At 40.7% G+C, this 18,575-nt stretch overlaps 1 protein-coding gene across 2 annotated transcripts in view; it reads right to left on the bottom strand.

The window, feature by feature from the left end:
• Positions 1–18,575, bottom strand: part of spock1 (SPARC (osteonectin), cwcv and kazal like domains proteoglycan 1) — a 103,915-nt gene that overhangs the window by 3,850 nt on the left and 81,490 nt on the right. For both annotated transcript variants that reach the window (XM_069721321.1, XM_069721320.1), the window contains exons 6-10: positions 18,191–18,323; positions 13,319–13,439; positions 2,336–2,455; positions 1,805–2,026; positions 456–518 (exon numbers count right to left, since the gene is read on the bottom strand). In XM_069721321.1, the coding sequence (XP_069577422.1) occupies positions 456–518; positions 1,805–2,026; positions 2,336–2,455; positions 13,319–13,439; positions 18,191–18,323 (659 nt within the window). The remainder of the gene's footprint in view (positions 1–455; positions 519–1,804; positions 2,027–2,335; positions 2,456–13,318; positions 13,440–18,190; positions 18,324–18,575) is intronic.

The following is an 18,575-nucleotide window of genomic DNA, read 5'->3' as shown; positions in this document are numbered from 1 at the left end:
ATGTACGTGTACTGAAGTTGCAACCACCGTTCTTGTGTATTCACAGAGGGAGATCAGCAATCAATTACTGCTGTGAAGGTTGCAGGACAACAACCATACATCCTGTTTAAGGAGAAGCAGTCACTTTCAATAACACACATACATGGAGCCTCACAAACACTCACACCTATTTTCTGTTACCTTCATTTGACCCAGTCCCAGCTCATTTTTCAAGCTGTTTTGTTGTGAGCCGGAACACTATACGATGTGCTCGGTGGGGACAGGTGACATACTGTGGCTACAAAATGCCTGGATGGGCTTTATAGTGCGAGTTTAATGTCTGTGATCCCCTTTTCCTCCTTGGAATTATTGAAAAGAGATAAGTTTGTCATTTCAGTGTGTGTTTTCATCCAAGGGCATCCAGAGGAGTGAGTGAGTAAGTGAGCGACTGACAGCTGTCACTTATTCCGACTGACCTATGAGGCTCTTTCTTCGACTCTGATTTTGGATCCTGCTCTTCTCAGTTTGACAAGGCAATCCTGTAACAAGAGGAGATACAAAATGGTTTCATTAAAAGACCTCGTTCTGGGCTACAAACAGCTGAAAACAAACAAGTCCTTCTCTGTTTTACCATACACTTTACTGTACAGTTACTACAACTTGTTACCCTCCTCTAGCAGCTTCATAATTTCTTGTATTGTTTACCCTCTGTTTACAACCCTCTTTCTATCTTCCTAAATACCTGCTATCCTCACTTTTCTCTGGATCTTCTATCTTTGTCTGAATCTATTGTTTACCTTCTTCAATCCGTCATTAACTTTCAGTACCACACCCTTGCTTTTGCTCACTAACTACAATTTATGTGTTTGTGACATTACTGACATTTCCCAAGTCATATTGTACCATGACCCTTAAGGCAGCATTTGATGGTTCTATAACTTGGGTCTTATTCTACTGGCCATCATTCCTGTTGGGTTAAATTATACTTTCATTGGCAAATGTTGATCTGGAGGTGCAGTGATATCACTACTGCATACCCCGTATAGGAACATTGCTGTCATTCATTTAAATTGTATTACAGACAACAGGTATTATATAAAAACAACACAATACAGTGATAGCCACGGCATTGGGCGTTAGCGTATGCAGAGCATAATGCTCATGTTAGATTGATGCTGTCTACAAGATCCAAAAATCTATTAGAGGCAAGTGACAACGCTGGACCTGACAGGTCAGATAAACTTTTCAATACTGAAGAACAGTGTGAGTCTGCAGTTGGGTCGCTGAGTGGTGCCACTTGTTATAAATGTAAATGTATTATTTGATTTTGAAACCACGACTTTATGTTGTTGTTATTCAGCCTTTCTGAATGCTGGATGGTTAAGTACGAAAATGTTATCTTCTGAAATATATTGTTGGTATTTGCACAGTGAAGTGGTTCTTGGAAAATTTGGTTTGATACGTAGAAGAACATGGTCTGAAAAGTTTGGGAATCTGTGGCTAAGAAAAACTGGTTGTGATCGATACAGTAGGCCAGTGTTAGTAAAACCTATTGATGTTTTACAACACAAAAATGGGGTAATAGTTGTAACATTAGCTTTTGTTTTTACTGCCTTTTACTGCCTCTGCTCCTGACTGAAAACCTGCATCAGTAAGCATTTTGTTATCCCCCTATGGTTTATTATTAGTGAGAAATGACCACTCTGATACAAGCACAATTACCATAGTTAATCCTAATCAATGCCACTTAACTTCTTCCATTCCCTGCACTACTTTTATTTTCAAAAATCAGTTTTCAGTCGCTATCTTTCCTTCCCCCCCTCACCTTCAGGCTTCTGGAAACAGTAGCACCACTCGTTGTTAGACAGCTTGCCGTCCTTGAAGGAGTCACAGGAGTTGAAGAGAGGCTTCATGCACAGCTCATACTTGTCCAGGTAGATGGCACTCAGCTCTGATTGGTCCAGCAGGAGGTCAAAGTTCATATCTAGCTTGTTGAACATCCAGCCCAGTGAGTCCTTACAGATGGGCAAGATGCTGGTGTCAAAGTCTACATGGAGAAAAAAGAGTGGAGGCAAAAAAACAGAAGATAAACTAAAGAACACATCCAGGTACATTTTTATGTTTTTCAAGTAGTCCACTAAGATTTCAAAGTGTGAGAGTGTTTTCAGCGGCAGGGCTGAGATGTGTTCAGACATGTTGACTTTACAGAGAACAAAGCACGGTCACTGTCAACATCAATGTCAGCCTTAATGAGGATTGAAAAGCGTGGCTGTCCTGCAGGAAGGGGCTGCACACACTCGCACTCGCACTCTCACTCGCACTCGCACTCTCACACATTGTAAGGGGATGTACTCACGTCCAGTGGGGGAGTCAAAGCTGTCAGAGGATTTGAGGTCTCTGTTGGCATCAAGGTGAAGAACTCCAAACCAGTCCTTCAGTCTGGCAGCCAGACTGTGCAGCTCTGTGTCAGTGCAAGCTACAGACACAGACACACACACACACACAAAACAATGAGGAGAGGAGAGACTGTCAATCTGCTGCTGTCATCAGGGGAAAAATAAACAATTCTTTTCTCTCTCCATATCAAACTTTTCTTTCATTCCCACTGTGTACTTTTCCTTTGTATTCTTTCATTTCTGTTCTCCTCATCCAACTTTTCTCCTTGAGCAAACACAGTGGAGCGATAACACGTACTCAACTGCTGCTCTCCCTTGACGGTTACCATAGGAACCCAATCTGACATGCACATACACACATGTAGAGTACACATGCATGTTGGAGTTTCCTCGTCTGCAGGTATTTCTGTCCATTTACCATGTAGTGTTAATTTCCTGTTCACATGATTTAATCCGTGTGGGAAACTACACACTCACAGTCACGGACACACAGTAATCTGTTTGCAGTCATTTTAACCCCAAAGGAAAAATAAATTGATGTCTTGCAGCGAGAGGCCACTTGATTGTTGCATCTTTTTACATAAATCTGTGTTTGTATTTTTATGCACGATCACACTCGCCTGTGCGGCTACAAAGACAGCTTATCCGACACTGTCACGCATGTTGATGCTTCTCTCCATCATACTGCCTCCAGAGAGGCAGCTGAACAATATATTTAATGATACCCCTAATTTAAAATATAATCCAGGAGAAAAGAAACCCCTAGTTCCTTTAGCCCTGTGGGACTGACAGGGTGTGCGTGCAATCCACGCAGACCTCTGCCTCCGCCTGTCTCTCGGTGTGTCTCTGTCTGTCAATCTCCGTCTTCCCTTTCTCTTTCTCTCCTGCAAGTGATTGACATATTTTTTTTCTCATTCTGTTTCTTTTGAGAGCTTGATAAATGTGCCTGGAGGACAAGAGCCATTCTGCACGTCGCACCAAGCCTGCCAATCCAAACGCTCCGGCTTTGTCGTGGAGGATAGAATATGCAGAAGGGTGTTGTTAAACTTTTGTGTAGCACTCTTATTCCTGGATTGAGGCAGTTTCTTGCAAACTATGCAAAGGTTTTGAGTGTTCATAGAGTTAAGTCTAAACACATAGCACAAGGATTTTCCCTCTGAGAATAACTTCTAATTCTTGGATATAAATTTAGAAATCATAAAAAACAAGGAAAAACTCACTAACACCCAAATGCACTGACATTTAATCTCATCCAATATCTTCCTTTGCTTCACACACACACACACACACACACACACACACACACACACACACACACACACACACACACACACACACACACACACACACACACACACACACACACACACACACTGGAATCAGCGGGAAGATTTTAAGCAGGTATTTATTGTTTTGTCGAGTCATCCTCCCTCGTCCTGTTGATGAATCAAGTCCTGCATCCGTGCATGTACGCTAAGACAAGCATGCACACGTGGAGCCACACACAGTTATATTTAGCGATTCTGCAGCTGCACCTACAAAACAGTGGATGCCCCAGGTAAGAGACAGGCGCTGAGCAGAGGACAAATAACATTTTATCTGGCTGGCTATCCGCGTGACATTACCTCTGGAATAGGTGGTCTGTGTGTGTGATATAATCCTTCAGGACTAGACAGATAACATTTCAGAGTGCTCTTCATTTCCACGGTCTGGAGCAGAGAAAGAGAGAGCAAAATACCAACAGCTAGACATCATCTGTCTTCACCTCCTATATAAAATTCTCCTGAAGGCAGAGGTGCAGTCTGAAGCATTACTAAACACACACCTCTGGAAGCTTTATCCCTCTGTTCATTTATATAACTGAACTTCCTCCCCACATCAGCCTTTCCTTTCATTGCCTTACTTTCTGCTCCCTATCATTGCCCTTTCAATCAATCCTTGCTTTTGTGAGTCTTTTGTTGCCTTTAAGGACTTCTTGCTCATTTTCTTCACTTGCTTGTTCATTTCCCATTTCTCTCCCTCCTCTAACGCCGAGATCCAATTGAAGCCACTTATCACACCAGGTCACACCAAACCCAGTCTCTGTCTCAGACTTAGAAGACAACTTTCATATGTCCCCCTCTCCTATTTCTTTCTCGCACCTAAATTGCTGTGAGTGCTTCATTTCCCATTTCTCTCTTTGCACACCCCCCTACAGACGCCAAAGATTTAAGTATTTCTCTCTCTCCTTTTAAAACCTTTGATATCCCATCCCTCTATCCCTCTCCTTCTTATTCCACTTTTTCTTCTTCTGACTCCACTGCTCTTCCCATCTTTTTCTCTCGAGTCTCTTGGACTTTGCTCTATGGCCCAGAGTGAATTTCAATGGAACCCTCTTGTCTTTTTTTTTTTCTCTGCGTGACCGAAATAGTTTTGGACAGGTTCGCCACTGCTGCCTGTGTTCACAGTCCTTTTGTTGGGCATTGAGTCAGAAAAGTGAAGCTGAAAATATTCACACACTCAAGGACACAACACAGAGATAAAATGGCCTGTTGCACATACGACAATAAGTGTTTAATGAAAGAAAACCAGTGCATCAACATTTGAAGGAAAGTTTAAATTTTTTTTTTTTTTTATGTCTGTTTGCTGTGAGGTTCTACTTCCTTCTTTTCTCTTCACAAAATATGTATTTTGCCTTTGGTTGCCCCTTTTTGTAAATTAAATCTCATAGTCTCATAGTTCCAGTTTTTGCTTTTTCCTTTCAATTAATCTTTATATTGACAGGATACATAAAACCATTATGCATGTTTAGTTTAGTTATTTCCCAGCAGGGAGTGACAGCAAAATTTGACAGAAAACCTGACACAGGAAAAAAAGAAACAGCTGGGACACCACTGAACCTAGTTAGCTACTACTATGTATTTAGAACAGATGTGTGATGATAACCGCCTCTTCAACAGTCAAACTGAGTGATACTTTCTCACTTCTTTAAATTATGATACTGGTGATTCCTTAAACCAAACAACTGGAGCCTGATTTGTCCCAGTGGTGACACTCATGTGCACAGAAGTAGAGATACATTTGCCACAGCTCCTCTTCCAACGCATTGAATATGGTGTGACGGTGAACTTTTACCCCAGATGTAGTAGCAGTAGACAACCAGACAGACAGATATGCAGGCGGTATTGTGAAGCCATCAATTAGAGCTGTGGATCAAATATCAAACACTGAATCAGGGCTTGGAATTACTTTCTTATCCCTCTTTCTCCCTCCCTCCCTCCAAACACTTCCTCACTCCCACTGTCTTTCATGTGTGCGAACTTAGATCAGCAGAATCTGGCAGACAGAAAAAAACAACAAGCCACCAGTTTTTCACAGACACAAACTACCTGCTGTATGTGGAGAGAAACGCTAAACTGAGATAAACCCATTTGAAAGAAATAAGCACAATCAAATTTTTTTTCTGTCTATTAGACAAAAAAAATAAATAATATAAAACACAAAAATACAAAACTCTGTACAAGCACACCCACTTACAAAGAAATTAAAACACTAACAAAAAACAATCCGTTAACTTCAGCATGAGAGAAATTAGCTTTGTAGTTGATTAGAATAGACAATGTGATGTTGTTAAACAGTTATGAGGTGGCGTTATCAATGGAATCATTAGTGAAATTAGAGAGAGTGTAATTTTTGTTTTTTAGGGTATAAATGAATGTTTATTAGCATTGGACATTGGTGATGATGATGTCCTTGGAAATTGTGAATAATATTGGATCTAATAGTATATGTGTCATGTCTGTGTATTTAGATTAGACTTGAGGTATAACTCTGCTATGATTTCCATTTTAGTTGCATATTGTGGCTGAGGGTAACGAGTTTTAAAGTACCTTCGTTGCGAGCTATCACAGCCGCTGCTGCTGCTCTAGTTGCAAACAGTGCTGGCCAGAAGGTGAAATCAGCGGGACAACAATAGCTGACCTTTACCTCTTTCTTTTCACCTTACGGAATATCTCTCCGACACCTTCCCCACATCCCACCGGGGAGGTTTTCCTCACAGATTGAAAACCACTTAATAAAATGATGAGAATCATGCTTTTAGTTGAATAATGAAAAACAACAGTGTCTCATCTCATGCTTTGAGCTGTTGTTGATTTGTTTAATGAGCCACAAACCGCTAAAAGGTAGCTTGGCTTTAATTATTCTGGTAATACAACACCGGCTACGATAGAATGATCAGTCATTTGTTTCGATGTCAGATGTGCTCATTAACTAAATTAAAAGAAAAAGCACAAACCAAAAGAAAGTCAAATAAACCCTTTAAAAGTGTTTTAAATCCCAACACCTGCAGTCACATGCAACGATGACGTATGCAATTGCAGCAGGCCTGTTCTTTTGTAACTAACCAATGCTTAAAATGTCTCTTTTGCAATGAACACTCTCAAGCCAAAGACGAGGCAAATCATCTAACCAAAACTGCATCATTCCCAGTCACACCAAAACATTTGAAAGTTTAATTACCTCATCTTGTCCATCTTTTATACTTCCTTGTTTTCTTTTAGTTTGCTAAAAAAAAAAAAAATGCAACACTCTTTCACCACCACCAGATGCTGTGGTTGCCATTAGGAGGTGATTGAGTACAACCTTTCCAAATTACATATGGTGTCAATCCCTCCAGGCTGGTTTAGGTCAGATTAATGTGTCCTCCAGACTTTCTAATGTGTAACTCCAAACATCAGGAGACTTCAGGCCTTGAGTTCCTCCATGGGTCTCCTTTATCATCTATAAATAATTAATTAAGTTTGTCATATATATAAGAGGAGGAGTGGCTCCGAATCCAGACAGGGGAAAGGTGGGTGGTAGTCACCTTGAGAAATCAGGGACATGGTCTGATCAGATCAAGATGAAAAGCAAATGGAGAAAGAGAGAGGAGAGATGGGAGGCAGTGGAGGGAGATGACACTTCTTAACAAGGTAACACAAGGAGAAAGAAAGGAATTGCGACAGTCAGATAGAAGATATAAGTTAGATAGAAGGTCAGATTCATTAAAAAGATACAAGGCTATGTTTGATTTTCTTTGCCCCAAGCTATCAGCTTTTCAGAACGATCTCACTGACAGTGAGTTAAGGTTAGCCCAGATAATGATCAGTAATACACTGTGTGCACAGGCAGGGAGACAGATAGAAGTGAGACCAGCACAAAAAGAGAGAACAGGTTAATGTTTTAACCTTAAGAGTAATACTATTTTTACAAAGAGATATTCTTTTATACAACTTATTCAAAATTGAGCATTTCGGCTACGTTCACTCCAACAACATTTACAAAAAGGCAGGACACAGATGATGTGGGGTGAGTGTGTGTGTGTGTGTGTGTGTGTGTGTGTGTGTATACAACTGTAGTTAAGTAAGCTGAATAAGACGAACCATATCAAAAAGGAATTAGTTGTTTAATGCTAATTATTACTTTGTTCTATTCAACGTGCACAATATTAGGACCCTGGAATTAAAGAAGCTAAATGGAACTCAGCCATCACTTTATTGATTATATATACCTGTGTGTAGTCCCTTTAACATCTGGATAAGTGCAGGCATCTATAACCACTTGGTTGAATTTGCATTCAGGCGATGTTAGTGGAATGGGGAGAATAGAAAAATTCCTGTTATTATAAATTTGCAGTTATTTATGCATTAGCTACTCCACTGAGGTCAATTCTACTGCTATCCTCGTACCAAACGACAACCAACAGTGACGTCACCCATTGGTCTGAGAACTGCCGTTATGAAGCCTTGAGTTCAGGTTTTGACCGTTGCCATCTTGCTAATTTGGAGCCAGAAGTGACCATCTTTAGACAAGCTAGGGAGGAGCGAGCAGTCAGCCTGACTCGATCTGATTGGGAACCCGAGGACACTATGCCCTGCCCACTGATAGTGCAAACTTGACTGCACCACAGGCCTGTCAATGAAATGGGCACGCCCCCCAAAATGCCAGTTTTTGAGGACAAAAATCCAATTAATGACGGGATTATTTTCAGATGGACCACCAGAAAACGAATAAGGAGAGACTTTAACAAACAACGCCATAATGAACCGTGGACAAAATTAGTTGACTTTGTATTTCATGAGAGAAGTTGAATCGGAGTCTATGGAGCTGGCTCTCTGTGTTTTTTTTTACTTTTAGGCACTTTCGCTCTGCCCTCCCTTTTCAGACCCAGAAGTTATGTCCAATTAAATATACAGTCTAAGCCTTGTACTGATAGAAAGCTTAAATACTTTTGCTATGTTATGTTTTCAGAGCAGTTCCAGAAACCGGATATAAACAAACAGCACAGCTGCTCCTTACATTCATATTAGTGTTAATATTGGATTTATTAATATCATTAATTAAAGGTGGCTTTGCAGCCATTTGGCCAGTAGTCTGTTGACACCTCTAATTGACTAATTGTCACGGCATACTATTATCACCAAGTGCGACATGCCGTAGCCTTCACGTGTCATTTTTTTCTATCTGCTTGTAATTCAGGCCTGAAGAATGTGCTGTGGTTAAAAAACATTGACTGCTGAGGGAAAAAAGGATGCAGACACTCGTCTCTGTTGCCAAAGTTGTCAGCCAAACCTTCCACATGACACCCTCCACAAGAGGTTTTGCATCAATTTAACAGCAAGACAGCTTGTCAGGAAAACACAAACATGGATTGTTCGAACAAATGAATGATCCAGCTTTTATTTTATATATAGTGATGAGAGTGTAAACAAGATGCACTAAAAATGCTCTACAGGCACTCTTCACACTGGTCAGCACCCTGGAAACAGTCCCTGAGCAATTGGCATGTGTGAGGAGAGGATAGGAAGTGTGGAGGCAGAAGAGAGGAGAACACAATCTGTCCTCCTGGGTGCTCTCTGTGGACCTGAGACAGAAATGCCAGGAAAATTTTAATTTGGCGAGGGGATTTAGCCCGTTCAGCCTTGAACGTTTCTCTTTGTTTTCTCAATGTCTTTGTTTGACACAAGTTGACAGAAAATTAACTATTTCTACTCACTGACCGTAACCAGCACTGACGTAAGCCTTTACTCATGACCAACTGTGGATCTCTTTGTGCCAGCTCGAGTCATTGTTTTACATTTTAGGTGATGATGTTCAGCATCACAGCCGTGCTGCCTCTGGGGTGACGACAGATCAGATTACATTAGTGCCTTTGTGTGAATTTGTTGATGAACAGACAAACAGCAGCAATTGATTCCTGGGCACATCAAGATTAAATGCCCATTAAGAGAAATCTTAATGAGTCATTAAAATATAGATTACAGGCAAATGAACAATTAACACATACAATTAACCTGCAATTATGGCCTATAAGCATTGACATTTTTTCAGAATTTTCTGCTCTGAACAGGGTTTTTGCCTACATCTTTGTAGATGTTTATATCATTCATTTGTGCCAAACAGACACTAATTTGGCCCAATGTTAAAGCAACTCTCCTTGTGACATTCGATGATTCGTCTGTTTTACTGAATAAAGGTGCATCAAACGCTGAGAATGACAAAAAAGCGGAGGTGGAACTTAAAACTACCACAAAATGATGGACTAGTGACTTGAGACACAAAATAAATAAGCAACAAATAGAGATGGGAGAGGGAGGAGTAAGAAGAACAAACGCACATGTTCCACACAGGCCAGCTACCACTCAATGAAAAATAAAGATTATTAGTGTGGTCGAGGCAAGGGTACTCAAAAAGATTATATTTGAGTCTGTCACTCTTCCTGCCTTATCAAAAAAGAAATTAAAAAAAAAAAAAATCATCCTGCATATAAAAACTAAACTGCAGCAAACACTTGTCATCTACAATTCATGTTCAAAATAGATGGAGTGAGCTGCCGAGAGACAGAGTCACCGATAAAAGCTGTTGATGCCTTTACATAGGTCAAGGACATGCAACATATTCCCATTGAAGTTATGGTATGTGATTTTACTTATTTGGCTACCGGTGTGCCCGAGTGCCTCAGTTTTAAGACAATTTATGTTTCAGTTGTACAGTCTGAGAGCATAAACCTGATTTGATTTGATTTGTCAAAAGAATAACTAACTACCTGTTCCAGTTGCTCTGAAGCTTCACATCAGAAGGCTTAGTGTAAGTTTTCAATTGGACCACGGATTTGAAAAGCAAATCAGCTTTGTAATAAAATATATAAGGCGCTGTGGTGTCCTTCAGTTAAAAAAATAAAAAAAAATCGCTGCCCTTTAGTATTTAGTATTTGATAGTCCAAATTCTGTGTATGAATATTTTACAATGGTGCTCTCAAAAATTCCAACCACATACCAAAAAAAAAGGTGTGCATGGCATGCAGACTGCTTCCTGCTAACAAACCCTGCAATGCAAAGCTTCAGTTATTTTTTTGATATGAAAATTAAAGCTGTGCTTCATTACACCCGTCTGAAAAAAAGACAATTACTATTGAGAGTCTGAAACCTAAATTCTCTTCTCACTACAGAGAAAATAATGAGAGCCGTGAGGGGTGATTTGAACACAGACTTAATCAGTGAAATCAATACAGGCCTTTTCAAAAAGACCTCATTGATTAAGGATCGGCAAGAAGGCAACAAAGGGAGTTACATTTTGTGACATGTATGGTTCAGTGTTGATTTAACAAAAATAAATAATCAATAATTTATGTTTTTATGTCTTCTTGTGTACTGTGTTGCCACTGATATAAATATGTTTAATAATTAAACTCACCTGAGCAGTCTGACTTGATCCATCATTAATAAACTGTACAAACTACAAGTAATAATAATGTAGATGAATATGTCAGAGCTCAGTGAGCTCTCTGGCCTCAGTAAAGCCTGTGAGGATGTGACAACATGCTATATGTGGAAGTCTGAAAAACTCCTCCATATGATTACGCCAGCTCAATTTACTGCCACTTTGATGAGCTTAGCACTCTGCAGCTTATTTCCTCTTACGTCAGCTCACCATTACATTTATACCATCTGTCCTCAGCACTGATGTGTTTCCACACACAAACATAAATATTTCACAGTAAACTTTTGCTTTTAAATTAAGCTCTCATGATTCCACAAAGATAATATTATTTTATGAATCTCACTCATCTTAATTATGTCCTTTTCAATCACCCTTTTTTCTGAACAAATTTAAACTACACTGTATATGTATGTAGGCCTCTGTTTATTTATGTCAGCTGTGATAAATTTATATTTGCCAGTAATCCCAAAATTAATTGTGATACTATTGATAAAACCACCAAAAATAAACATAGCATCCTATTAGGATAATTGACGATTATAACCACATAATACATCAAAAGACTATACAATTACATTTAACTAGTTCATGCCATCTGTCATTCTTCCAGTGTCTGAATCTCCAGTGTCACAGAAACATAAAAAACAAACCAACACAGCAGCCCTGTTTACTGTTAAAGTGACGCTTACAGGTGCAGGTGTTGTGTGAACTGGGATATTTACTAGTCTGGTACAAATGTTCAAACCCAGATTGAACCCGTAGCTGTCAGTAAACACAGAGGAGTGATTGTACATATCGAACTGCTGCAATCTTTTGACTGTTACCATAGGAACACAATCTGACACTTACACAGTGTTTTCTTCACCCACTGCCATTCCCATCTGTTTGCCATTTTTGTGTTGCTGATCTAATGAGAGAGTCTATAAAGGTTGAGAGACATGACAAACACATGTTTCACTCATCCCTGAAACATTTGGACCTGCTATCTGATGGATGGCATCTGGACAGGCTGTGCTCAAAAGTACAGTTCATGAAAAGGAGAAGACAAAGCCAGAGAGGAAGACAGTTCAATCAAAAATAAGAACAGGAAAAAGACTAAGAGAAGTCAGAGAAGAGAGTCAAAGCAAACTGTAAAAACTTGGATGTGAACATTGTCCAAGATCTTCACACAAAGTCATCCACTCTGTTCACTCCCAGAGCCGAGCTCTCAGCAAACCAAACACATAATTATAGTATATAGTTGAACAAAGAAAAGGGGGAATTAATTAGACAGCAGTCAAGTTGGTGAAACACTTCTATGTAACCGCATCACACTCTGTTCCCTCCATCATTCAGACTTAAACTAATGGAGGAGTGTAAGATAAAGAGAGGACTGTCATTAATTAGCGCACTCCTTTTGTATTAGAAGCACCTAATGAACCTCGGGATCCTTATAAAGGTTTCTTAATAAGAGAGTGATTAGAAGAGCTCTGTAAGAGCATAATATGCATGTTGTTGTGTGTGCTGTGTGTACAATGGGTGGATGGATGGATGGATGGATGGATGGACAGATAAATAGACTGACAGACAGACAGGCAGACAGACAGACAGAGAATAACAATAAACAAAGTAAAACCATCCCACCACTCCCCCCTTTTTTGAGAGTGGAAGTCTGTAACGATAACAATCCATCCTTTTCAGTGCTGCTTTCCATTAGATTGTATTTCTCCCTGAGAATCTCTCCATCCGTCTGCTGAAATCCTATTTTCATGACAAACAATAAGACACACACACTCACTCCATCACTGATCCCTGCAGCTGTCAGAAAATGGGTGAGGGCGACCGGATAGGAGAGGAGAGAAAATAACATGAGTAAGGGATGACAGGAAAGGAATGGAAACACCGTGAATTGCCAGAGAGTTTGAGGGATTACCAGTGAAAGTGTTTTTGTGAGTGTGTGATGTGAGTCACAGTGGTGTGTTTCTGAATCTGAAAACTGCAAAAATACAGATCATCTTCTTCACTCATCCCTTTCCCTAGTCACTCCACTGTCCCTCTACCAAACTGTAAAATCTACATGTATACAGCCTTTAAAGCGCACATCAAATGAAACTGAGAAACAAAGATGACAAACAACAGGTACAATGTAATTTGACCTAAATTCACAGATGTGACTGTGTTTCTAACTGAAGGGATGGATAGGTAAATAGGCATTCATTACTCACAAGCCTTCTCAGTATTGTGTGGTGATTTGCTGAGATCCTGACCAGGCAAGCAGGGACACAGTCCATCACACTTCACTGAGATCGTCTTCCCAGACAGGCAGCTCTGGAGCTCCAACTTACACTGTAATAAAAATCACACCAAAAACATGTGTACTTGATGCTTTATTTCACAAACATGACAGCTGTGAACTCCAAAAGAAAAAAGGCACACTTGACTGACTTTACACAGGCAGATCAGTCAATCAATATTTTGACCCCACCAGGTATTCTGGGCCAAAATATGACCCTCTTCCTTTCCTGGCACTTTAACCTGGCAGCTGACCGAACTGAGAGACAGGATCATGTCATCACAGCTACCTTTCTGCAGTCCACAAACAACCGTGGAGTTTGGAAGAGTGGGCAATCACCTGGCGTGGAAGATGTGATGAAGAGCTGCTGTTGAGTTGTACTATAGGGTAAGTGTAGGTTTAAGTTATTTTGTATAATACGACTAAAGCGAAGATAAGGGGGAATGACGAATTCTGGGGACTTCATTTAGAGGATGTACAGAGCAGGTATGTTGTAACTGCGCCTATGACTGCTCCAAGTATGGCGTTATAACACAACAAAAACTTGGACTTGAATATTGAACTTTCTTTGTTGAGCTGATTAAGGGAAAGATTTGCTGAGGCAGGATCGGTCATTTATCTTCGATGAACAGATGTGTCCATTAGGCAGCACATGTAGACACACCATTAGACACAGAGATGCCCAGTGACATTCTATTATCCACTGCAGTACAAATCTAATGCAATGCAAAAAGCAAGATGGAGCTACTTCTGGATGCAATTTAACAGTACAAATCTCATTTCAGGTAAGTGAGGGGTAAGAAATTGTTTGGACAAGTTGGGGGGGGGGGGGAAATCCAATTACAAGACCTTTCCAAGGGGAATAATGAAAACTGAAATGAGTTATGTAAATTCTGTTTGTGAGATGATGACGACAGAATTTGTCAGTTTGAGACCATGACTGTGCATAAACATCTATACATACATCATGCCTCACACAGGCTTAGCCTTATCCCGGCATTGCTTTCATTTCCCACGTTTGAATTCAAATACGTCATTTCCTCCGTGTCACCTCTCTGATAGCGCTGCTAATGTTGCTTAATGAAATTTGTTGACAGAGGAACAGGGCTCTGTCCTCCTCTCAACATATTGAATTAGCTGTCTGGGGAGGGAGAAATAGAGAGAGAGAGAGGGAGAGAGAAAGTCAAGGAAATGGATGACCTCCCCCAGTCACTGTCAGCACACTGAGAGGCCCCATGAATCTTTATGTTTGTCTCTCTCTGGGGGTTAATGTGGTTTTGATGTAACAGTATTTTAACACCTGACTGTTGGATAAAAATAGGAGGAGAGATGAGAGCAGAAGGGGAGGAGAGGGGGGGTAGAGGAGGAGGAGCAGAAGTCGAGAGGAGAGGAGAGGAGAGGAGAGGAGAGGAGAGGAGAGGAGAGGAGAGGAGAAGAGGAGTAGAAGGGGAGGGGACAGAGAGGAGGGGATAGGAGGAGAGGAGAGGAGAAGAGGAGTAGAAGGGGAGGGGACAGAGGGGAAGGGAGAGGAGAGGAGAGGAGAGGAGAGGAGAGGAGAGGAGAGGAGAGGAGAGGAGAGGAGAGGAGAGGAGAGGAGAGGAGAGGAGAGGAGAGGAGAGGAGAGAAGAGGAGAGGAGAGGAGAGGAGAGGAGAGGAGAGGAGAGGAGAGGAGAATGGATGATTTAAGAGGAAGGGAGTAATGGATTTAACTTAGTGGGCTGAAGCCTCTCAGGAGATAAGAGCACTGTCCTCTTAATAGGATATTGAGTGTGTGAGAGAGAGTGTGTGTGGTTATGATGAGGGAGGCATGTAATGTAATAATAAAACATGAATAAGCTTGAGACCAGCAGCTCACTGGTGAGCGGAGTTTAAGTTGGGCCACAGGGACCCATCACTCCACCAGCTAACTGAACCCCTCCACCTAAATTACCACAGAGCAGACGGATTTCCCACTCCTCCTGCTCCTTTTGTTCTTCCTCTTGTTTCTCCTTCAACACTTACCCTCCTCAGCACAGCCTCAGCTCACAGGCAGGTAGGCCATTAAGAAGTCCTTCATCGTGACTTCCTCACACACAAGGAGTGTAATCAGTTTGTCATACTTCTGGGTTGGAGGTTTAAACCTGCATTTAAAATGTGTCCTTATATGTGTGACAAATCCCTCTCTAGTTACCATAGTAATTTTGAGACAAGTAAAGAGGGAGGTCGAGTGGCGGGAACATAAAGTGACAAAGTCAGTGTAAGGTGGAGGTCTATGTAGGGGAATGGGTCAACAAAACAATGGATACACCGGAGACAGTCAGTCAGTATGAAGGCATTTTTGTGTCTTTACACAAGCAAAACAAAAAAACAGTTTTGAAAGCAAATTTCTCGCACTGCAATTAAAAATCAAGTTTGTAAGTAAAAATATATAATCTGAGAATTAAATTATTTACAGTTTTTGTTAGTTTTGGTCACAGAATTACGAATTTTGCTTATGAAACTAGACTTTTTGGCTGCAAATTGAAAACCTTTGCTCAAGTTAAAAACCTTTGGTCCCATTTTTACTTGTGACCAAAGGTTTTTTAACTTGAGCAAAGGTTTTCAACCTACGAGTTGAGTTGGCTGTACTGGGCTCGACATACCCTGGAGACGGAGTTTCTATTGGTGGACTGACTGAGACCCATACAGCATCGCTGCAGACACACAACTCGCTGCCTCCGACAGCAGAGGACTGTGTGTTGAGCTACATTATAGGTCTGCTAACGTTATATCACTCTTTTCTAGTGAAACGCTTTACAACGTTAGCAGTATATGGTGGTAGGCTGCCCGTATGTCCACCGGCACGTACCGCCTCTGACGTAGTTAAAGTTAACAAGATTACAAACGTAGTTTTCCACAAGTTGTGAAGATCCTTTCAGTGACATGTGCCACTCGTTTTCCACCGGCGCAAACTTTTCCTAAAAGCAGTTAATTATACAGACACGCTGCATTTTCTCAGTTTATATATTTTTACTGACAAACCTAATTTTTGATTGCAGTGCAAGAAATTTTCTATAAAAACTGTAATCTTTTGTTTGCATAATCAAAAAATACCTTCATAATTCAGCACTGTTATTTTCAGCATGATTGTCATGACTGTTTCCCAATAATATTTTAACCTTGAAAAAAAAAGTATCAATCGCCATGTCATAAAAGATGTATTTTTCAATTTATTTTTCACGGTGCTGTTCTGGAAAACGGTGGACTGCTCCCTCTGGTTGGGGACAAGGTGCCTACCCCACGTGAGGGACTTTAAGTATGTCGGGGTTTTGTTCACGATTGAAGGTAGGATGGAGTGGGAGATTGACAGGCAGATTTTGGCAGCATCAGCATTAAAACCATTTTGGTTGTTTTGGTAAAGAGGGAGCTTGGTCAAAAGGCAAAGCTTTCAATTTACCAGTCAAGTCTCCATTACGACCCTCGCCTATGGTCGGGAGCTTTGGTTGGAGATCGGAAGAATGAGAACGCAGTTACAAGCAGCTGAAATGAGTTTCCTCCGCAGGGTGGCGTGGCTCAGCTTTAGTGACAGAGTAGGGAGCTCCAACATCTGGAGGGAGCTTGAAATAGAGCTGCTACCTCTTCATGTCAAAAGGAGTCAGCTGAGTATGCCTTTTGGGTGCCAACCTCTGGAGGTTTTCCAGGCGCGCCCAAATAGAAAAGAGACGCAGAGGCAGACCCAGAACATGCTGGAGGTATTACATATCTCATCTGGCCTGGGAATGCCTTGGGATTCCCCAGGATGAGCTGGAAAATGTTGACGAGGAGAGGGAAGTCTCTGCAAACTTGCTCGACCTGCTGCCACTGCAACCCGACCCCGGATAAGCGGAAGAAATGGATGCATTACAGTGCGTTGTAACAGTTTTGAAAGTAGCAGACAAATGGTGTAGTCCTCAGTAGTGGACTCGGCGAAACACGTCTATCTTTTATTCTAGAGGGTTTTGGACAAATAACGCATTGTATTGTTTAATTTGGTTGTTGTGATCATAAATGTCTTGAAGTTTCTTAGTTTCCTGAGAGCTGAGCTGAGTTACATGACTGATATTTGAATGTCCATTAAGCTTCTAAGCACAGCAAACATGACCACAGTTGAACTCCTTTAATAAACAATTTATTTTTACATATTGTGTCTCCTCCGACACTATTATAGATTTAAGGAACGTCCCTGGAATTGATACTTTTTAATACTTTTAATACTTTTTAACCGATCACAAAGGTTGAACCATGACTGTCTTTTCTCCTCTATTATGACTTTGGGGTTTGTGGCTATGCATGATTTTATACATTGCAAAAGGAGATTGTGAGCAGCAGTTAGTGGCTTGAAAAAGGGCGAGATTATAAGTGGACGATGGGGGTTAGAGAGCTTTTCCAACTTGATTTTTAGCTAATGTAAAGACCTTTGACAGCTGTCCCTGTTCTTTGTCATTTGTCCAAAAGACCAAGAGAATAATTCAGTGAATATCAACACAGTAAAATAGTAAAATGGGTCAGCACGGAGGAAGGAAATTAGAGAGAATTGGAGGGGAAAAGAATGACAAGGCAGGCACAAAACAAGAAAGCAGAGGAATGAAAAGGGGACAACAAATGAGGACAATTAAATTACAATTCATCCATGTCCAATGTTTACATCATGAATTATACTGTGTACTTCATCAGCTCTTCAAATGCTGGTGTTCATAGTGTCCTGCTCTTGCTTTTATGGTTGAAAACAAGCTAAACTATTGATAAATGATGTTCACTGAGAAAATGAGAGCAGAAAATGATGTTAAATGGAAAAGGGACATCTCACCTTTGAGGAGTAGGTGTGACCATCAGAGCCACATACAGGAGTTGACTGCAGGGCCGAGCAGAACCTACATTTCCCATGAGCACCAGTGTCAAGCCTGTGTTTGTGGCCTACACTGCCTTTCCTTGGCTTTACACTGGGAAAGAGAGAAACAGAGACAGACTTAAATTTTAGAAAGTTGTGAGTCTGAAATTTGACAGAATTTAACACAAAAAAAGACAAAGTCGCCTGCACATACATGAAAACACAACACAAACAAATAATACAGAACTAGAAGCCAAAATATTTGTAGCATATCCAGTATACTGTGTTGCATAATACATGTGCTGTAATAACTTTTTAGGCATAAATATTATCCAGTTCTTCACTAGGCTGAAGGTGTTTCTGG

Source organism: Brachyistius frenatus, unplaced genomic scaffold (genome assembly GCF_029030835.1).
Source record: "Brachyistius frenatus isolate BFR_SWC_R1_liver_20210118 unplaced genomic scaffold, ASM2903083v1 Contig_261, whole genome shotgun sequence".
NCBI lineage: Eukaryota > Metazoa > Chordata > Actinopteri > Embiotocidae > Brachyistius > Brachyistius frenatus.
Note: the sequence above shows the minus strand (reverse complement) of the source record. Positions and strands in the feature narration are given on the sequence as shown.